The following is a 23,625-nucleotide window of genomic DNA, read 5'->3' as shown; positions in this document are numbered from 1 at the left end:
TTGATTCATCTGACTACAGAACAGTTTTAAATTTTACCTCAGTACATTCTATAAATGAGCTTTTGCCCAGACAAGATGGCGTTATTTCTGGATTGTGTTTAAATATGGCTTCTTCTATGCATAGTACAGCTTTAACTTATATTTGTGGATTGAACAGCAAACAGTATTCATAGAAAATGTTATCTTGAAGTATTTCAGAGACCATGAATTGAAAACATGAGGGATGACACACAGATTGGTATCCATCTGTCATCTGTGGTTTTCACTGACCCATACATTGAAAATGAATTGACAGAGTAGCAAGTACAGACAGCTAGGTGTAGGACATGTTCCATATTTTGTGAATCCTTAATTCAGTGCAGACACACAGCAGTAAAAACTAAAACTGTGTGTATGGGCGCATTCAGATGTATGGGTCCGTACTTTTATGCGCAAATGAATGATCATGTGCATGAGGCCTAATTTTCAACTTCTGATTTTGGTTCTATGCTGTATTGTACATAAGAAATGGTTTAATGAGATTTCCAAATTACTGCATTCTAGTTTTCTTTACATCTTACACCGCATGCCAACTTTTTTGGAATTGGGGTTGGAGGTTGTATGTGTTCCAAAGAGGGGATTATTAGGAAAAGAGGACGTGTCGTGTCCACTAACCCAGGGGTGCAACTTCTCTGTCCCACAATGCTATTCTTTGTGTCTCCCAACCATCTCTGGAACCCCTATACATAGGGCCTCTCTCTGTTCAGTACTCCAAAGAGGTAAAGGTGGTTGTGTATTAATGTGGCTTTCTCCATTGCAGTATATTGGGAATGTGAAATGCTTGGCTGTTTCCATAACTTCATAAACTACAAATGAGAAAGTCTCACTTATGCGTTTTCATCTCAATTACTGTTCAAGTAGCAGGAGACCCCCATTCTCTGGATAAGTGTAGGCTTTAGAAATGTCATCAGATATTCATAACATGTACTATCAATATGTCTACTTAATGTTATTGTGGCCCTTAGAGAGTAGCTAACCTACTCCATATATAATGGTCTCATATATTCCAGGTTACTAGTTTATTAACGGCTCCTTGGTTGTCACACTATATTTATCTAATAATAGCATTTGGATTGTGGTTGTGGTAGGCTTCTTTCATCTGGCATTTATTTAACCTCTCATTTACCTCAAACCACAAGAGATTGTGGTGCGCTTTACCAGTTGCAGTCACTAAGTGATCACGCCCACGGCATGCCATGATTGAAACTTCTTTCCACAGATCCATTAAAAGTCTGCCCAAAAAGGGATGGGTGTCCTTTTCTTCCAGTTTTGTTTTAATCATACTACAATGGTATTGTCCATATGTAGTGCGGTCCTAGCCAAAACCTTTCTCGCACTCTTTATTTCTCCAGAGACCTTGTTTACGCCTGGTCCCTGATTTATAGGGGATTAAAATAGTTTGTAGATATTAAGCCATTTGAGCTGGCAGCTGCGTTCTTTTCTCAGGTATAAGGGCAGCTTTGAATAGGCATCCCTCGAAAAGATATAAGAGAAAAGCACTCTGCTGCTCATCCAAATATGCAAAGAATCCACCTCTGTCATCAACATCTCCCTTTCCAGCAGGGCTAATTGAAAGCACTATCTGTATGCACTGAGTTTAGTGGGGCCCAGAGATCTGACCCTGTACCACTGATTGATGTCCCACATGCAGTACATACTGTAGCATGGAAATAATGTTCCCGAGTGAAAGGGAGCCAGCAGTCACATCTAATTAACCATTCATCAAGAAATAATTGCACCATGCATAAATTAGGGACACCGCCATCTTTAAAACAAAAGAAGAATTGATTTGGACCTTGTTCCCAAGGTCTCTGATGATACAAAGTGACACTCAGCACACCAGGCCTTTGTATACAATGCTAGTGCCTACTTGCTTGCACCAATTCCCCCCAAATACACTTAATGGAAACTTTATGTACAGATAAGGTGCTGAGAAATTACTTTTCTCCTGGATTATTAAATGACAGTAGATTCTCAGTCTGGAAATAGCAAAGCCTTGCACACAATCAAATTTCTGAATATACAGTCCTATGAAAAAGTTTGGGCCCCCCTATTAATCTTAATCATTTTTAGTTCTAAATATTTTGGTATTTGCAACAGCCATTTCAGTTTGATATATCTAATAACTGATGGACACAGTAATATTTCAGGATTGAAATGAGGTTTATTGTACTAACAGAAAATGTGCAATATGCATTAAACCAAAATTTGACCGGTGCAAAAGTATGGGCACCTCAACAGAAAAGTGACATTAATATTTAGTAGATCCTCCTTTTGCAAAGATAACAGCCTCTAGTCGCTTCCTGTAGCTTTTAATCAGTTCCTGGATCCTGGATAAAGGTATTTTGGACAAACAATTCAAGTTCAGTTAAGTTAGATGGTCGCCGAGCATGGACAGCCCGCTTCAAATCATCCCACAGATGTTCAATGATATTCAGGTCTGGGGACTGGGATGGCCATTCCAGAACATTGTAATTGTTCCTCTGCATGAATGCCTGAGGATTTGGAGCGGTGTTTTGGATCATTGTCTTGCTGAAATATCCATCCCCGGCGTAACTTCAACTTCGTCACTGATTCTTGAACATTATTCTCAAGAATCTGCTGATACTGAGTGGAATCCATGCGACTCTCAACTTTAACAAGATTCCCGATGCCGGCATTGGCCACACAGCCCCAAAGCATGATGGAACCTCCACCAAATTTTACAGTGGGTAGCATGTGTTTTTCTTGGAATGCTGTTTCTTTTTGGACGCCATGCATAACGCCTTTTTTTTATAACCAAACAACTCAATTTTTGTTTCCAAAATGAAGCTGCCTTGTCCAAATGTGCTTTTTCATACCTCAGGCAACTCTATTTGTGGCGTACGTGCAGAAACGGCTTCTTTCTCATCACTCTCCCATACAGCTTCTATTTGTGCAAAGTGCGCTGTATAGTTGACCGATGCACAGTGACACCATCTGCAGCAAGATGATGCTGCAGCTCTTTGGAGGTGGTCTGTGGATTGTCCTTGACTGTTCTCACCATTCTTCTTCTCTGCCTTTCTGATATTTTTCTTGGCCTGCCACTTCTGGGCTTAACAAGAACTGTCCCTGTGGTCTTCCATTTCCTTACTATGTTCCTCACAGTGGAAACTGACAGGTTAAATCTCTGAGACAACGTTTTGTATCCTTCCCCTGAACAACTATGTTGAACAATCTTTGTTTTCAGATCATTTGAGAGCGGGCTGTCCATGTTCGGCGACCATCAAACTTAACTGAACTTGAATTGTTTTGTAGAAAGAAATGGTCCAAAATACCTTCATCCAGGATCCAGGAACTGATTAAAAGCTACAGGAAGCGACTAGAGGCTGTTATCTTTGCAAAAGGAGGATGTACTAAATATTAATGTCACTTTTCTGTTGAGGTGCCCATATTTTTGCACCGTTCAAATTTTGGTTTAATGCATATTGCGCATTTTCTGTTAGTACAATAAACCTCATTTCAATCCTGAAATATTACTGTGTCCATCAGTTATTAGATATATCAAACTGAAATGGCTGTTGCAAACACCAAAATATTTAGAACTAAAAATGATTAAGATTAATAGGGGTGCCCAAACTTTTTCATAAGACTGTAAATCCTTACTAAAAAAGTATTCTCAGTATAAGTAACCATTTGTTATTTCTTCCCAGCACCCATAACACAGGGCTCTAGCGTCAATTTTCCAATCGGAGAGCCACTAAGCCAGCCATACTATCATGATATGAACTCAGCGGTCAGCTTACAGAGGTCTTTATCCTCTCCACCAAGCAGGTAAGTGTAAAGAATCCATTTTTTCAGTAGTACTTGCTGGCTGTAATATTCTGTCTAAATATTACCATTACCATTACCTGCCATCTGTACAGTCTCCCCCTCTCCTTCTGTCTCTACCCCCCTTCCCTCATAGATTGTAAGCCCTCGCGGGCAGGGCCCTCTACCCCACTGTGCCAGTCGGTCATTGTTAGTATTATATCTACCTGTATATTCTGTGTACTGTCTGTAACCCCCAAATGTAAAGCACCATGGAATTAATGGTGCTATATAAATAAATAAATAATAATAAATATACATCATAATTCATCAGTAGGGTTTTGAATAATTCATTTTTACTTGTGTTTTTTTAAAATAATAAACTCCATTACCAATAACCCCAACTGATAAATTATCAGTGAAATATTTAGGTTTGCAGAAACAAATAGTATCCCAAATGCCATACACCAAATTAATTTAACCTTCCTGTATTTTCTATTTTAGCTTTTTAAAAAATCTTCCCTGGTACGACAGTCTGTCTGAATGAAGTAGCATTATTACATATGCTGCATGTCGAGTATCTAAGCCTTTGTTCACATTATTGTCATGGATTCTCTGTATAACAGAGCTATGACAACTGAATTGGATCCTTCTGCTTAATTCTCACTAACTTCATTGACAAATAATGTGATCTGTCAGAATTCTGTATTCGTTATAGCAAGAAAAGCTCTGCTAGACTGCACTATTCTTGACATTGAAATTACAGGTAACCCTGACAGACTGGCAAAAATGCCAACACGAACAGATCTTTATCTGTCAAATTAAAAGCTACAGAGTGGTGTACTTCATTGGGAATACCTGACTTTATTGAACGTCCATGAATTATCAATGTCTCAAAATATTTAGAAAGAAATATGAAAATGCAGTCTTGTACATTACAAGACAAGAAAATGGATATACGCTACATTTAAGACTACATGTCACTCCTGACATGTCTGTTTTAGTAAATACTTGCATTCTCCATCAATTCATTTTTTCTTATAACTCCGTTTTGTCCCATTCCCCTTGTTATTCATTCTGGGTATTTATGAATAAATAGGCATGTGGGTGTTACTATTACCTTGTCAATGGGGTCTCTCCCCAACACAGTACCGCACTGTCAGCACTTACTAAACAGTGTCATTGTGTGTAAGGGCAATCCACCTGCAGGAAATGGGAGTCTGTCAGCAATTATGACCCCCACAGCTTTGACAGAGCTATATAGACATTGAGTAGAGTAGTATAAACATACCCAATCCATGTTTTATTGCCCCTGGAACTGCAATTGCAGAGGGCTTGCTTTAATAACCATTCTCCGGGCCTTACTTTCTTCTCTGATGGCTCTATATAGCTCTGTGAGCAGTTTTTAAGGTTTGAATATGTATATTGACATAGTGTTGATGCTAAATTTATGTGTATGTTAATGTAGTATAAGTATAGACTCTACAAGGTCATTGTTGCAGTGGATGGTTCATTTTCAACAAAGGAAGAGCCTCTTTAGAAAATGGCCTTTTAATATTTTCCTACTAACAGTGATGACCCTTACAAAAGGACTGAAAGGAAAGGCATACAAGGTTATGTCTATTAAATTAAACATAGAAAGGAAGTTTATTAACATGGAATGTAAAGCTACCACAAGAAAATCTAACCTTTCAATTTCCTCATCCAAATAGCACTGAACCTGTTTTGTTATGTGCTGCATAAATGTCCACATGTCATGGCTTCCTTTTACTGTGAAAGCATTACACTGAGCTTCCTGATCACACTTCTAACTTAATCAAATGTCCTGTTTTCTTCACCAGTTCACAAAATTTAATGTCTACTTATTTTAACAGTAAAAGACCCAAGACCATCTCAATAGATGAGAATATGGAGCCAAGTCCAACTGGAGACTTCTACCCTTCTCCAAATTCACCAGCAGCTGGGAGCAGGACATGGCATGATAGAGACCAAGGTACAAAGATACACTTTTCATAAAATCTTTGAACAGGTTTTGTCTGAGTCTTCTTAAATGGACAAATATATCTAATTCAGCTATTAAAAAGCTTTGAGAGGGATAAAACTTGTAAATATTCACAATTTACACATTTGACTAGGACTTGACTGCAAAACATACGGTGAGTGAGTAAGCAGTGTGTCTCCTGGAATGTAAATGTTATCAGGAGCCATACTGTCTCCAAGAACTGATCTGCGGGGGTCTAAGAGCCGGGGCCCCCGCAGATCAGCTCTTAGGGACAGTGTGGCTCCAAAGGATAGGCCATTAATATTAGAAAGTGGATAATCCCTTTAAAGTTCTTTCATACTATAGGCGCTGTGAGTATGTAACGAAATATAGTTTGGTGACTTGACTTAATTTGGCAGTGATTTCATTAAAAGATCAATTACAGTTATCAAAAGGGAGACATGTGACTTCCTTTTGCTAGGAATCACTTCATCCAATCTTTTTTTGGAGTTTTCCTCTACCAGTTTGTATTTGCCAGAAGTTTTTTTTTTTAAAGGCATAGATTAAATGTAGTTTTTTCACTCAATGCATTTTTGTCAACAACTCATTAATAGCTATTAAAGTGTAGCTGTCAGTTCTCCCAAATTACTCATTACATTCATAGTCATGTTTTTGCACACAACCTCTCTTTCTTCAAAAACCTCAATTTTCTTACGTTCCTTCTGGCTGTCCTCTCTATTACTGGGAGCATCACCACAGTGGGAAAGGTCTGGCACCCATTTCTCTTATAGCCTTGACTTCCTCTCCCTGACTTTTCATCATTCTTTGCTCATGCATTGGCCAATGGAAGTATTTCCTCTAATATTAACTTTTTTCCTGCCTTTCATTTTAAGCCAACTACTGCAGTATCCATTGTGTCTATTGTCGTGGTGTTACCATTACTGCTTCCTTCTGCAGCAGTGCTCTGTGCACAGCTTTGTTGCATTACTTCAATGTCCCCAATCATGAAGCTATATAGTGTAAAATAGTAAGGCTACTAGTAAGCACCTTGCATATCTTGGACACACATGATAGCTGCAGACAGAGACAACATACTATAGATGACTTTGAATATGGTATGATAAAGGGTTTATACTTGTAATCTGTCTCAGCTTGTTTTCTGCTAGAGATGGACTTCACTTGGAGAGCAAGTTAGAGAGAAGAGAGTCACCTAGTGGGCAAAACTTATAAATAAATAAAGTATAGTATACTTATAAATAAAGTAATTTGCACTTTTGATGGTGATCACATTGTCTGTAATATAAGCACACCCTAGCCTAAATAACAGTGACCATTTGGATCTAAGAGTTTCAATGTTTGACTCAGTGGTCAGCAACCTTCAGCACTCCATCTGCTGTAAAACACTCAGCATACGCCATTGTTATTATTTTATTATTATTATTATTATTATTATTATTATTATTATTAGTAGTAGTAGTAGTAGTAGTAGTAGTATTAATAATTTCTTTTTGGACCACCATTATTCCATGGTGCTGTACATTTGAGGGATACATACAATACACAAAATACACAAAGCAAGTACAAAGCTAACAGTGACCAACTGGAAAAGTGGGATAGAGGGCCCTGCCTTCAAGGCTTAAATCTATGGTGGAATCGGGATAGAGACAGTAGGTGAGGGTAGAAGCTGTTTGTATGGTGGCAGTAGTGTTATTGAAGGTTGTAGGCCTTCTTGAAGAGGTGAGTATTCAATATCTTGAAGCTTATGATTGTCGGGGACAGTCTTATGTGTCATGGTATAGTGAGTTCCAGAGTATAGGTGGTGAACATGCTCCATTCACTTCTCTTGGAGGTCCAAGAAGAGCATAACAAGCAGGCATGCTGGATCTTATAGTTCCATAACAGCTGGAGTTATGAACGTTGCCTATCCCTGGCTTGACTATCATAAATCCAGAACTTTTGTGGATGAAGATCTGTGTCAAAACCAACGCTACCTGCATAGTTTATTTGTGTTTAGTACATCTTGAACCATTTGGTAAAGTTTAAGTGGTGTTTTTATATTTTACTACTGTGTCAGTGGATGTTTGGTGAACATTTTTGTAATATATTTAATTATCCTATCTAACTTTCTTTTAATATGAAACAGGCTGTAAAATTCTCCCTATGCAACACTCTAACTGAGCTGTAGCCATGGAATTTGTACAAGTTTGTTTTGGCAGTATGCAGAGCTGCAGAACTTGCCAAAGGGCGTTGGCCACTTCAAATGGCTGTATCTCTAGTTTTATACCACCTGGAAAAGTGATCAGCTGAGATTCTGTAACATCTCTGCCTGTTCGGGCCCCTGCGCCACCCTCTGCTCGTGTGCTGCGGCGCAGGAGGCGCGTGCAGTTTGATAATCTGCGTAAAGTTTTTAGTTGCACTGTGTGAACACGGCTCTAGTCCTTAATTGGATTTGCACCACACCCATCTTTTGCCAAGGTTGCCTCTGTCCATTTAGTGGTTAATCTGGCCTTGCCCTGTGATTGACAGCTGCCTTTCTGTGAACTCCATGGGCGGGTTCTTCCTCCCTATTTAGCCTTGGTTCCCATTCACACCAGTGCTTGTTATTGCCGTGCGCATACCTGCTCTTACTGTACCTGTTGCTTATACTATTATACTTGACCTTTGGCTTTTCTCATTGACTATTCTCTTGACTCCGATTTGGCACTGCATCGCTCTCCTGTTACCGAACCCTGGCTAGCTGACCTCCCTTTGTTGTTGTTCGTCTTGTCTGCGTTTTGTGTTTCACGTATTCAGGGAGGGATTGTCCTCGTGGCTGTCGCCTATTACCTAGGATAGGGCCTGGCAATAGGAAGGGAAAGTGGGGGGCTTCAGCTTAGGGCTCACTGTCTCTTGTGCCCCTCCCAGGGTTTAACCGTTCTGGGAATTGCTGTCTTAGCAATTCCATTACAGATTCTCTGTTTTCATATCTTCCAAGATCATAGTAATAGCTTTAAATAAAACAGAGATATAACTAGTAGAGATGAGCGAACAGTAAAATGTTCGAGGTTCGATATTCGTTTCGAGTAGCCCCTCAATATTCGACTACTCGAATCGAATATCGAACCCTATTATAGTCTATGGGGGGAAAATGCTCGTTTCAGGGGTAGGCAACGTTCGATCAAATTATACTTACCAAGTCCACGAGTGAGGTTCGGGCTGGATCCTCCAAGCAGTCTTTTCCTTGCAGCGTCCCTGCGGCATCTTCCAGCTCTGAATTCACTCTGCCAGGCATCAGGCCTGGACAGAGCCGACTGCGCATGCCTGCACTACAAGCGGACATGCGCAGTCAGCTCTGCCTAGGCCCGATGCCTGGCAGAGTGAATGAAGAGCCGGAAGACGCCGCTGGGAAGCTGCACGGAGAAGACTTCTAAAGGTAGGAGAAGAACCAGCGTTGATTGGCCGACTGTATAGCATTCGGCCAATAAATGCTGGTTTTGCATCGAACTTTTACATTCGAATAGCGAGTGGTACTCGATCGAGTACGAGTATTTCGAATACCGTAGTATTTGATTGAATACCTACTCGATCGAATACTACTCGCTCATCTCTAATAACTAGTTAAAAACACAGTTGGGAACTTGAGATTTATATGCAGTTGGAGATACGGCCATTTGAATTGACCACCCTCTTTTGACAAATGCTACATCTGCACATGCTACATAATACACGTGTACAGAACAGACACTCCCTGTCAATGCTTAGTTAGAGTACTGCTATTGGGGCTTTACAGCCTACTAAGTGGAAGATAGATTGGTGAACAGTTCTGTAACATACTTAATAAACCTAACAAACCTTGTCAGAATAGCAAAAAAAAAGAAAAGAAAAAGAAATGGCACTTACACTTTAAGGCTAAGGCCCCACGTTTCGGAAACGCAGCATTTTTTTATTGCAGATTGTTTGCATTTTTTTTGAGCCAAAGTCGGGAGTGACATTAAAAGGAATGGTAGATAAGAAGCACTCAGATGCTTCCCCTCTGTTAAATCCACTCCTGACTTTGGCTCAGAAAACCGCAGCAAAATCTGTAACAAAAAAGGCTGCATTTCAGCAAATGTGGGACCTTTGCCTAAAGAAGAATCTATATTTTTACAACACAACCTAGTATTTACCAAACCTAAAATTGGCCAAACCCAACAATTTTGGAGATGCTGATTTTGAAGAGAAAATCCATTGCATGAGATATCTGTCAAGAGGTACACGTACATGCTTGAGTGAGCTGGGAGGAACAAGTGTTTGCCTGTCAGCTATCTAATATGTATGGCTGACCCCAGGGAGTGTTCACACTTCTCACTTTAGATGCATTTTTTTGCAAGAGGATCTGCAGCAGAAGTCCGAAGCTGACGTTTAGATTTCTGCTGCAGAATGGCAATGGATTTGCACAAGGATTAGCCCCATTATCATTCAGTTGGACTGATTTATGGCTTTTCCCATTCAGTATATACGGCATGGTGCATATTCTGCATGAATATTTTCTGCTGTATGTAAGAGGGTATAAAACACCCCATTCATCTGCATTGCATGTCAGTGGGATTCATAAGGAATTAGGCGGCAGATTCACACCTTAGTCTCCATTAAATCCATAAAATGCTGTTTGATGGCAATAATCAATGAGATCAATTGTAGAATAGAAATAAAAAAAAAAAAAAAACATATTGCAAAAATGTGGAAAAGTAAGTGTGGTTCCAGGTTCAGTTTCTATTAATATCCCCCTTCAGCGAGTGCCATCCTGTCTCCATAGTTTACAATTGCAACCAGTTCTATTTCATAGTTTATATTATCTCTGGCTTGTTATTGACATATTATGTCTTTTTGGAATGAATGGCTTTTCCTGGTGTTTTTACTTATAAGTTGTTATTTTAGAGGAGTTATTAGCTGGCAGATATTCCCCTGACATAATTGTTTCTGTCTGCTTCCTCTGTGAGATGCCTCAGGATTACTAACACTTCACACTTCTTCTCCTCGGAGCTCACAAATTAATATTTGATCAAACATATTGTTTTCTAAAACCAATAAACATGTTTTAATTTGTTAGACAGCATGGATAAAGCCAGAGTAAGGAAAGTGATTGTACTTCCTTCAGTACAGCTCCCTCTTTATGGCACTAATGACACCATTAAAGTCATCGCTCTGCTTTAATAGGTTCCTTTTTCCTAGACGTTATTTAATTGTATTATCCATTTAGTATTATCATAGCTGCTTCCTTGATGTTACGACTTGCATAACGAATGTTTTAAGCACTTCATCTTTCCAACCTTGCCAGTGGCATGAAGTATCTTGCTGGATCAACAAAATCCTAAGACTGCATGCAGTAGTCAGCACGTTTAGATAGAATATGTCCTACTGACAGTGTTATAGGTTTATAATTTGTTTATATGTGTCATGGTTATAACATATAAAATGGATAGATAGATAGATAGATAGATAGATAGGAGATAGATAGATAGATAGATAGATAGATAGATAGATAGATAGGAGATAGATAGATAGATAGATAGATAGATAGATAGATAGATAGCTTCCCAAGTCCAAAAATTTGATTGACAGCTTTTTACTCAGCAAATCAAGATTTTTTTCAGACGTGCACTGATGTAAGGAAGGAGTATCAGGTGCAATTTTACAGCTGCAGTTACATTGTGTAACAACCATTACTGGAGACCTGAAGAGCAAAGTTATATATATACAGCATAGCATAGTTATTAGAGATGAGCGAACACTAAAATGTTCGAGGTTCGAAATTCGATTCGAACAGCCGCTCAATGTTCGTGTGTTCGAACGGGTTTCGAACCCCATTATAGTCTATGGGGAACAGATACTCGTTAAGGGGGAAACCCAAATCCGTGTCTGGAGGGTCACCAAGTCCACTATGACACCCCAGGAAATGATGCCAACACCTCTGGAATGACACTGGGACAGCAGGGGAAGCATGTCTGGGGGCATCTAACACACCAAAGACCCTCTATTACCCCAACATCACAGCCTAACAACTACACACTTTACACACTCAATACCACCTCTCTGACAGTAGGAAAACACCTTGAAACATGTGTATTTGGCACTTGCAGTGAGGAGAGCTTGTCACCAGCAGTGAATTTGGCCCTTGTAGTAAGTTGAGGTTGGCACCAACATTTGTTTTGAAAATCAGGGTGGATTGAGCCTCTAACCAGCAGAGTTTGGGCAAATTCATGGTGGAGGGAGCCTCTAAAAACCCCAGTTTGGACCAATTCATGGTGGAGGGAGCCTCTAAAAACCCCAGTTTGGACCAATTCAGTGTGGAGGGAGCCTCTAAAAACCCCAGTTTGGACCAATTCATGATGGAGGGAGCCTCTAAACAGCCCAGTTTGGGCAAATTCATGGTGGAGGGAGCCTCTAAAAACCCCCAGTTTGGGCAAATTCATGGTGGAGGGAGCCTCTAAAAACCCCAGTTTGGACCAATTCATGGTGGAGGGAGCCTCTAAACAGCCCAGTTTGGGCAAATTCATGGTGGAGGGAGCCTCTAAACAGCCCAGTTTGGGCAAATTCATGGTGGAGGGAGCCTCTAAAAACCCCCAGTTTGGACCAATTCATGGTGGAGGGAGCCTCTAAAAACCCCAGTTTGGACCAATTCATGGTGGAGGGAGCCTCTAAAAACCCCAGTTTGGACCAATTCATGGTGGAGGGAGCCTCTAAAAACCCCAGTTTGGACCAATTCATGGTGGAGGGAGCCTCTAAAAACCCCAGTTTGGACCAATTCATGATGGAGGGAGCCTCTAAACAGGCCAGTTTGGGCAAATTCATGGTGGAGGGAGCCTCTAAACAGCCCAGTTTGGGCAAATTCATGGTGGAGGGAGCCTCTAAAAACCCCCAGTTTGGACCAATTCATGGTGGAGGGAGCCTCTAAAAACCCCAGTTTGGACCAATTCATGGTGGAGGGAGCCTCTAAACAGCCCAGTTTGGGCAAATTCATGGTGGAGGGAGCCTCTAAAAACCCCCAGTTTGGACCAATTCATGGTGGAGGGAGCCTCTAAAAACCCCAGTTTGGACCAATTCATGGTGGAGGGAGCCTCTAAACAGCCCAGTTTGGGCAAATTCATGGTGGAGGGAGCCTCTAAACAGCCCAGTTTGGGCAAATTCATGGTGGAGGGAGCCTCTAAAAACCCCAGTTTGGACCAATTCATGGTGGAGGGAGCCTCTAAAAACCCCAGTTTGGACCAATTCATGATGGAGGGAGCCTCTAAACAGCCCAGTTTGGGCAAATTCATGGTGGAGGGAGCCTCTAAAAACCCCCAGTTTGGACCAATTCATGGTGGAGGGAGCCTCTAAAAACCCCAGTTTGGACCAATTCATGGTGGAGGGAGCCTCTAAAAACCCCAGTTTGGACCAATTCATGATGGAGGGAGCCTCTAAACAGGCCAGTTTGGGCAAATTCATGGTGGAGGGAGCCTCTAAACAGCCCAGTTTGGGCAAATTCATGGTGGAGGGAGCCTCTAAAAACCCCCAGTTTGGACCAATTCATGGTGGAGGGAGCCTCTAAAAACCCCAGTTTGGACCAATTCATGGTGGAGGGAGCCTCTAAACAGCCCAGTTTGGGCAAATTCATGGTGGAGGAAGCCTCTAAAAACCCCCAGTTTGGACCAATTCATGGTGGAGGGAGCCTCTAAAAACCCCAGTTTGGACCAATTCATGGTGGAGGGAGCCTCTAAACAGCCCAGTTTGGGCAAATTCATGGTGGAGGGAGCCTCTAAACAGCCCAGTTTGGGCAAATTCATGGTGGAGGGAGCCTCTAAAAACCCCAGTTTGGACCAATTCATGGTGGAGGGAGCCTCTAAAAACCCCAGTTTGGACCAATTCATGATGGAGGGAGCCTCTAAACAGCCCAGTTTGGGCAAATTCATGGTGGAGGGAGCCTCTAAAAACCCCCAGTTTGGACCAATTCATAGTGGAGGGAGCCTCTAAAAACCCCAGTTTGGACCAATTCATGGTGGAGGGAGCCTCTAAACAGCCCAGTTTGGGCAAATTCATGGTGGAGGGAGCCTCTAAAAACCCCAGTTTGGACCAATTCATGGTGGAGGGAGCCTCTAAAAACCCCAGTTTGGACCAATTCATGGTGGAGGGAGCCTCTAAAAACCCCAGTTTGGACCAATTCATGATGGAGGGAGCCTCTAAACAGGCCAGTTTGGGCAAATTCATGGTGGAGGGAGCCTCTAAACAGCCCAGTTTGGGCAAATTCATGGTGGAGGGAGCCTCTAAAACCCCCCAGTTTGGACCAATTCATGGTGGAGGGAGCCTCTAAAAACCCCAGTTTGGACCAATTCATGGTGGAGGGAGCCTCTAAACAGCCCAGTTTGGGCAAATTCATGGTGGAGGGAGCCTCTAAAAACCCCAGTTTGGACCAATTCATGGTGGAGGGAGCCTCTAAAACCCCCAGTTTGGACCAATTCATGATGGAGGGAGCCTCTAAACAGCCCAGTTTGGACAAATTCATGGTGGAGGGAGCCTCTAAAAACCCCCAGTTTGGACCAATTCATGGTGGAGGGAGCCTCTAAAAACCCCAGTTTGGACCAATTCATGGTGGAGGGAGCCTCTAAACAGCCCAGTTTGGGCAAATTCATGGTGGAGGGAGCCTCTAAACAGCCCAGTTTGGACCAGTTCATGGTGGAGGGAGCCTCTAACCAGCAGAGTTGGTGGAAATCAGGGTGGAGGGAGCCTCTAACCAGCAGAGTTGGTGGAAATCAGGGTGGAGGGAGCCTAGTATTAGCAGAATTGTGCAACGCTTATGGTGGATGAGTATGAGGATGCGGAGGAATTGGAGAGGTTGAGTACAGACATGGAGTTTCATGTTGGGGTGCTTTACACAGGTGGGCCCAAAAACGAAGGCTCTATCCAGTGGTGGTTCATTTTTATCAAAGTGAGCCGGTCGGCACTCTCAGCTGACAGACGGGTGCGCTTGTCAGTGATGATGCCACCGGCTGCACTGAACACCCTCTCAGATAGGACGCTGGCGGCAGGACAGGACAGCACCTCCAAGGCATATAGGGCAAGTTCAAGCCACAGGTCCAACTTCGACACCCAATACGTGTAGGGCGCAGAGGGGTCGGAGAGGACAGGGCTGTGGTCGGAAAGGTATTCCCGCAACATGCGCCTATACTTCTCACGCCTGGTGACACTAGGACCCTCCGTGGCGGCACTTTGGCGAGGGGGTGCCATCAAGGTGTCCCAGACCTTAGACAGTGTGCCCCTCGTTTGTGTGGACCGGTGAGAACTTGGTTGCCTACTGGAGGAACTGCCCTCCCTGCCGCCAACGTCACATGCTGGAAACATCTCCATCATATTCTGCACCAATTGCCTGTGGCAAGCATTGATGCGATTGGCCCTCCCCTCTACCGGAATAAAAGACGAGATGTTGTTTTTATACCGGGGGTCAAGGATAGCAAAGATCCAGTACTGGTTGTCCTCCATGATTTTGACAATACGCTTGTCGGTTGTAAAGCACCCCAACATGAACTCAGCCATGTCTGCCACAGTGTTAGTTGGCATGACTCCTCTGGCCCCACCGGAATGTTCAATCTCCATTTCCTCCTCATCCTCCATGTCTACCCATCCGCGCTGCAACAATGGGACGATTCGAAGTTGCCCGGAAGCCTCCTGTATCACCATCACATCATCGGACAACTCTTCTTCCTCCTCCTCCTCCTCCTCCTCCTCCATTAAATGCAGTGAAGCGGACAGATGTGTGGACCTACTCTCCAGCTGTGACGGATCGGATGCTATCCCTAACTCCTCTGTGTGATCTGAGTTATCCCTGATGTCAATCAGGGATTCTCTCAGAACACACAAGAGAGGGATTGTAAGGCTCACCATCGCATCCTCAGAGCTCACCCTCCTTGTGGACTCCTCAAAGACCCGTAGGATGTCACAAAGGTCTCTCATCCATGGCCACTCATGGATGTGAAACTGAGGCAGCTGACTTTGTGGCACCCTAGGGTTTTGTAGCTGGTATTCCATCAAAGGTCTCTGCTGCTCAACCACTCTATTCAACATCTGAAACGTTGAGTTCCAGCGTGTGGGGACGTCGCACAAAAGCCGGTGTTGTGGCACATGCAGGCGTTGCTGGAGAGATTTTAAGCTAGCAGCGGCTACTGTCGACTTGCGAAAGTGGGCGCACATGCGCCGCACTTTCACCAGTAGCTCTGGAACATTGGGGTAGCTCTTTAGGAAACGTTGCACCACTAGGTTGAAGACGTGGGCCAGGCATGGAACATGTTGGAGTCCGGCAAGCTCCAGAGCTGCTACCAGGTTCCGGCCGTTATCACAAACGACCATGCCTGGGCCCAGGTGCAGCGGCTCAAACCATATTGCCGTCTCATCGAGGAGGGCATCCCTCACCTCGGAGGCAGTGTGCTGTCTGTCCCCCAAGCTGATCAGCTTCAGCACAGCCTGCTGACGTCTACCAACGCCAGTGCTGCAACGTTTCCATCTCGTAGCTGGGGTCAATCTAACAGCGGAGGAGGAGGCGGTGGCGGAGGAGGAGGCGGTAGAGGAGGAGGGGGGTGTTCTTCTCGTGTCCCTGCCAGGAATGTTAGGCGGGGAGACGAGGTACACCGGGCCAGTTTGGGAAGCAGTCCCAGCCTCAACTACATTCACCCAGTGTGCCGTCAGTGAAATGTAGCGTCCCTGTCCGCATGCACTTGTCCACGCGTCGGTGGTCAAGTGGACCTTTGTGCAAAGCGCGGAACTAAGGGCCCGCCTGATGTTGAGTGACACGTGCTGGTGCAAGGCGGGGACGGCACACCGGGAGAAGTAGTGACGGCTAGGGACGGCATAGCGAGGTGCCGCAGTTGCCATCAGGTCCAGGAAGGCGGGAGTTTCAACAAGCCGGAACGCCAACATCTCCTGGGCCAGCAGTTTAGCGATGTTGGCGTTCAAGGCTTGCGCGTGTGGGTGGTTAGCAGTGTATTTCTGCCGCCGCTCCAATGTCTGAGAGATGGTGGGTTGTTGTAAAGAAGCGCCTGATGGTGCCTTTGATGGTGCAGGAGAAGGAGATAAGACAGGAACAGGGGAGGATGAGGGAGAAGTCAACAAAGTGGCGGAGGCAGATGAAGTGGTGTCCTGGCTCGTCCTCTGGAGTGCATCGCCAGCACAGTCAGCAGTGGCAGTGGCAGAGGCAGTGGCAGAGGCAGTAGCAGTGGCGTGAACGGCAGGCGGCCTTTGTCCTGCCGTTGCTGCCTGCCACTGATTCCAGTGCTTGGATTCCAAATGACGGCGCATTGAAGTGGTGGACAGGTTGCTCTTCTCAGAGCCCCTAATCAATTTCGAGAGGCAAATTGTGCAGACAACACTATATCTGTCCTCGGCGCATTCCTTGAAAAAACTCCACACCTTCGAGAAACGTGCCCTCGAGGTGGGAATTTTTCGGGGCTGGGTACGAACTGGAACATCTTGGGAGATTCCGGGTGTGGCCTGGCTTCGCCTAAGCTCCCAGTGTACCTCTGCCTCTGCCTCTAGCTACCCTTTTTGGTGCTGCACCTGCCTCAACATCCACACTACTTTCCCCGCTTGACATCCCCCCTGTCCAGGTCGGGTCAGTGTCCTCATCATCCACCACTTCCTCTTCCAACTCCTGTCTCATCTCCTCCTCCCGCACAATGCACCGGTCAACTGGATGCCCTGACGGCAACTGCGTCACATCATCGTCGATGAGGGTGGGTTGCTGGTCATCCACCACCAAATCGAACGGAGATGGAGGAGACTCTAGTGTTTGAGCATCTGGACACAGATGCTCCTCTGTTAGGTTCGTGGAATCGTGACGTGGAGAGGCAGGTTGAGGGACAATGAAAGGAGCGGAGAACAGCTCTGGGGAGCAGGGACAGTTGGGGTTATTGTTCTGTGAAGCTTGGGAATTTTGGGAGGAAGGAGGACAAGACTGTTGGGTAATAGGAGGAGAGGAGGCAGAGTCTGACTGGCTGCTGGACAATGTGCTGTAAGTGTTCTCTGACAGCCATTGCAAGACCTGTTCCTGGTTCTCGGGCCTACTAAGGTTTGTACCCTGCAGTTTAGTTAATGTGGCAAGCAACCCTGGCACTGTGGAGTGGCGCAATGCTTGCTGCCCCACAGGAGTAGGCACGGGACGCCCTGTGGCTTCACTGCTACCTTGCTCCCCAGAACCATTCCCCCGACCTCGCCCACGGCCTCGTCCACGTCCCTTTCCGGGAGCCTTGCCCATTTTGAATTCCCAGTTAGAAATTGGCACTATATACCAGTAGCAAAAATTTTGGGTGCACGTAACCCCAATATATTCTTTGAATTACCAGTCAGAAACTGGCACTATATACCAGTAGCAAGAAATGAGGGTATTTATAACCCCAATATATTCTTTGAATTCCCAGTCAGACAATGGCACTATATACCAGTAGCAAGAAATGAGGGTATTTATAACCCCAATATATTCTTTGAATTACCAGTCAGAAACTGGCACTATATGGCAGTAGCAAGAAATGAGGGTATTTGTAACCCCAATATATTCTTTGAATTCCCAGTCAGACAATGGCACTATATACCAGTAGCAAAAATTGTGGGTGCACGTAACCCCAATATATTCTTTAAATTACCAGTCAGAAACTGGCACTATATGGCAGTAGCAAGAAATGAGGGTATTTGTAACCCCAATATATTCTTTGAATTCCCAGTCAGACAATGGCACTATATACCAGTAGCAAGAAATGAGGGTATTTATAACCCCAATATATTCTTTGAATTCCCAGTCAGACAATGGCACTATATACCAGTAGCAAGAAATGAGGGTATTTATAACCCCAATATATTCTTTGAATTCCCAGTCAGACAATGGCACTATATACCAGTAGCAAGAAATGAGGGTATTTGTAACCCCAATATATTCTTTGAATTCCCAGTCAGACAATGGCACTATATACCAGTAGCAAAAATTGTGGGTGCACGTAACCCCAATATATTCTTTGAATTACCAGTCAGAAACTGGCACTATATGGCAGTAGCAAGAAATGAGGGTATTTGTAACCCCAATATATTCTTTGAATTCCCAGTCAGACAATGGCACTATATACCAGTAGCAAGAAATGAGGGTATTTATAACCCCAATATATTCTTTGAATTCCCAGTCAGACAATGGCACTATATACCAGTAGCAAGAAATGAGGGTATTTATAACCCCAATATATTCTTTGAATTACCAGTCAGAAACTGGCACTATATGGCAGTAGCAAGAAATGAGGTTATTTGTAACCCCAATATATTCTTTGAATTCCCAGTCAGACAATGGCACTATATACCAGTAGCAAAAATTGTGGGTGCACGTAACCCCAATATATTCTTTGAATTCCCAGTGAGACAATGGCACTATATACCAGTAGCAAAAATTGTGGGTGCACGTAACCCCAATATATTCTTTGAATTCCCAGTCAGACAATGGCACTATATACCAGTAGCAAAAATAGTGGGTGTATATAGCCCCAATTCTATTGCTAGGGGACTTGCAGGGTATTTCTGAGGTGAAGGTGGGGGGGCACACCGTTGGAACGGGGATTTGGGGTGTATATATGGGGTATACGGGAATACACTGTCAGTGTGTTCCATTCAGGATCCTGGGAAAGCTGGGTTGCGGCGATTGAGCCCGTCAGTGCCACGTTACACTGACAAGCTTCTCCCTGGAATTGAAGTTATATGTAAGCTCAATATATTCTTTGAATTCCCAGTCAGACAATGGCACTATATACCAGTAGCAAAAATTGTGGGTGCACGTAACCCCAATATATTCTTTGAATTACCAGTCAGAAACTGGCACTATATGGCAGTAGCAAGAAATGAGGGTATTTATAACCCCAATATATTCTTTGAATTCCCAGTCAGACAATGGCACTATATACCAGTAGCAAGAAATGAGGGTATTTGTAACCCCAATATATTCTTTGAATTCCCAGTCAGACAATGGCACTATATACCAGTAGCAAGAAATGAGGGTATTTGTAACCCCAATATATTCTTTGAATTCCCAGTCAGACAATGGCACTATATACCAGTAGCAAAAATTGTGGGTGCACGTAACCCCAATATATTCTTTGAATTCCCAGTCAGACAATGGCACTATATACCAGTTGCAAAAATTGTGGGTGCACGTAACCCCAATATATTCTTTGAATTCCCAGTGAGACAATGGCACTATATACCAGTAGCAAAAATTGTGGGTGTATATAGCCCCAATTCTATTGCTAGGGGACTTGCAGGGTATTTCTGAGGTGAAGGTGGGGGGGCACACCGTTGGAACGGGGATTTGGGGTGTATATATGGGGTATACGGGAATACACTGTCAGTGTGTTCCATTCAGGATCCTGGGAAAGCTGGGTTGCGGCGATTGAGCCCGTCAGTGCCACGTTACACTGACAAGCTTCTCCCTGGAATTGAAGTTATATGTAAGCCCAATATATTCTTTGAATTCCCAGTGAGACAATGGCACTATATAGCAGTAGCAAAAATAGTGAGTGTATATAGCCCCAATTCTATTGCTAGGGGACTTGCAGGGTATTTCTGGGGTGAAGGTGGGGGGGCACACCGTTGGAACGGGGATTTGGGGTGTATATATCGGGTATACGGGAATACACTGACAGTGTATTCCATTCAGGATCCTGGGAAAGCTGGGTTGCGGCGATTGAGCCCGTCAGTGCCACGTTACACTGACAAGCTTCTCCCTGGAATTTAGCTCTTACAAGAGCTGTTGGTTGTCTTCTCCTTCCTATCCTAGCCTGTCCCTGCCTACCCAGAATCTAACCCCTAGCTAACTGGACGGAAACCTCCGTCCCCGGTGAATTGCAAGCTCAGAATGACGCGAAGCTGGGCGTCGCTGTTCTTTTAAATTAGAGGTCACATGTTTTCGGCAGCCAATGGGTTTTGCCTACTTTTTTCAACGTCACCGGTGTCGTAGTTCCTGTCCCACCTACCCTGCGCTGTTATTGGAGCAAAAAAGGCGCCAGGGAAGGTGGGAGGGGAATCGAGTAATGGCGCACTTTACCACGCGGTGTTCGATTCGAACATGCCGAACAGCCTAATATCCGATCGAACATGAGTTTGATAGAACACTGTTCGCTCATCTCTAATAGTTATATATATACCGTAGTTTGGGTCATGACTCTTCCCTGATGTAGAGGTAAATAAGAAGCAGACATGTTTGATACTCAGGGGAGATATCTGGCAGTGGCTTAGTCCCCTTAACCCTTTGCCTACACGTGCACACTCAACATACACACGTATAGAGAAGTAGGAGGTATGACTGTTGGCCAAATGAATGTTGGACTGACAGCTATTGAAGGTGTATAGCCAATTCCAATGGTTCTTTCCATCTCATGTATTATAGATATGTTTTTCAACTTATTTCCTTCATTAGAGCTTAGAGATGAATTGGTTCGGAACAAACCAGATTGGACCCACAAAAGTTCCTGATTCGACCAGAACTCAAAAGTGGGGGTTTATCACCTGTGAACTGAAAGTGAAACTGTTATACTCTGGGTTATCTCGAATACAAATGCCATGATGTTGGCGCACCCCATAAGACAGCTGAGCCCAATTGCAGGCCTCAGTCATGACACCGGGGCAGGAGACGTAACCCCAGAAGCCAGAAGAAGAGTGCCAGACAACACAAGGATGCCCAGGAGAGGAGAAAGAAGGTGTGTATAACTGTTTCTTATGCTTCCACATCTTCAGTGGGCCTCTACTATTCGGGGGTATGAAGAGATCCCAGAGTATAATAGTTTTACTCCCAGTTTGTGACAAACTTATTTGACCTGAAACAAACTAATGGGCCAAACCATCCGGACCTGAAACTAAACAAATTTACAGAAGTTCACCATTCTTTATTAGAGCTTCTGAACTACAAAAGAAGGATACAAGGGAAATTAACTCACTACTCCTCATGTAGGGTTGGACTGACAATGAATGGATGTGTAAGGAGTATGCTTAATGCTAGTGTGTTCTCTTTTCTCCTTTGGGGTTGTATCAGCATCAGTATTCACACTTTTATGTATCCTAATGCTTTCTGTCAGGGGCAATGCTCGTAGTAACAGCTTCCAGAATCCAGTATGAAGAGAGGATGCCAGTTACATCCTTGTACTATAGCCATGCAAGGTCTCACTTATAGTACTTGAAATTAAGTATTGTATCATAAGTGGTGGCTATATAAGCCATGTTGCTTTCTTTATGAGCTCCCTGAATTATGAGCCTATTGATTTTCTATAAATCTGTTCTCCTCACACAGGGCTTTCTAATGAGAATTAGGCAAATATGAAAGGACACAGCTCTGACCTTCCTTTTAGTATTTGGTTGGAGGTCTCATGACCTGGACCAGCAATCTAAATTTCTCACATGTCACTATAGCTATGAAGTTTGCTAAAATGATAGGTAGTCTTTAAAGTACATCATGCAAAATACTGTGTCTGCACATTAGTCACGTGATGTAAATTAAAATAATAATAATCTTCTTAATGGTGGCTGTATTTGTAAGTTCTCCACTCTTATGTGGTCCACAGCGGGGTCATGTGACCAGTAATAAGATTATCCAACTGACACAAGTTCTTACTGTGAACAGGAAGCCTGTTTCTCCATTTATTCCTATGAGAGTCTTGATGATATGCTTCATGTCCACATACGCTGTTTCAGTTGGAGAGTCTGATTGTTGGTCACATGACGAGAAAGTGTGGATAGCTCACCGACATAACCACCATTACCTTTGCTACAATTTACATCATGTGCCTAACAGGCCAGAGTAGGAAGTAGTATATTTCTACTCTCCCAGTTAGATGCAGCACCAAATTCAGCGCCATTTTCCTCCGTGTGAATGGACCCTAAGCCTACATGCTGATGACAGTGAAAAACTGCAATGAAAAAAATGTATATTTTTCACGGCCGTTGTGCACCCAAGCAGCACCCGTTTTCGCAAATCCCTCATACATTTAAGTGAAAATGGGTAAAAATGAGACATGACCTACTTTTTGACAGTCCTGAATAGCCCCAGTTCAAATACAGTGAATTTAATGCAGCTGTTTGACTGGTGTTACAAAAACAAACAAAAAAAATGCTGCCCAAACAAATGGGGAGAACATGCACCGTTTTTCATTGAGCTAATGCTGCATTTTTCTTCTTTCTTTTCTATTAAATGCATAGGAAAGTGATTGCTTTTCTGCAGTGAAAATTAACATGTTAACAAGATTAACTAAAGTCTCCTTCACTTTGCTGTAAAATGCAACGTTTTCTTCTCTGCCGCCTTTCTGCATGCATAGCCTAAAAATCACTGGATAAGTCTAGCATCAAGCTTCTGAATATAGTAAAAACTTTCAAGCACAATGTTTTCAGAGTCCATTCGCATGGAGTTTTTTTGTGAGGAAAAAAATCTACTTCAGGAATTAGGAAATGGTTTTTGGAAGCGGTTTTTGGAGCCTTTTTTGAGGCTTTTTTTTTTTTTTTTCCTCCAGCACAGTCTATGGACCTTGAAAAAGCTGCTAGCGGTTTGTCCATGTGTTTTTTGCCAATTCTGCACCCAAATCCATGCCCAAATCCACTAGCAGATTTTCCGCCTCCTATTGACTGTGTTAGTTTTTGCAGGTGGAATCCGCCTGAAAGAAGCTTTTTTTCTACTAGCGGAAAAAAAACCTAGCGGAATATATAGAACTCTATGGTGAGGCTTTTTTTGGAGGCTGATTTTGAGGCGGATTCAGGGTCAAAATCCTCGCCCAAAAATTCTGTGTGAATGGTCCATTCATATGGAGGAAATTGGCGCGGATTCTGTTGAGAATCCATGCGGAATA

At 43.5% G+C, this 23,625-nt stretch overlaps 1 protein-coding gene across 7 annotated transcripts in view; it reads left to right on the top strand.

Moving 5' to 3' along the window:
* The window catches only part of NFIB (nuclear factor I B), a 354,487-nt gene that overhangs the window by 265,396 nt on the left and 65,466 nt on the right, over positions 1 to 23,625 (top strand). For all 7 annotated transcript variants that reach the window (XM_075279439.1, XM_075279467.1, XM_075279417.1 and 4 more), the window contains 2 exons: positions 3,711 to 3,831; positions 5,682 to 5,800. In XM_075279439.1, the coding sequence (XP_075135540.1) occupies positions 3,711 to 3,831; positions 5,682 to 5,800 (240 nt within the window). The remainder of the gene's footprint in view (positions 1 to 3,710; positions 3,832 to 5,681; positions 5,801 to 23,625) is intronic.

Source organism: Leptodactylus fuscus, chromosome 1, assembly GCF_031893055.1.
Source record: "Leptodactylus fuscus isolate aLepFus1 chromosome 1, aLepFus1.hap2, whole genome shotgun sequence".
NCBI lineage: Eukaryota > Metazoa > Chordata > Amphibia > Anura > Leptodactylidae > Leptodactylus > Leptodactylus fuscus.
This window is presented reverse-complemented; position numbering and strand designations above follow the sequence as displayed.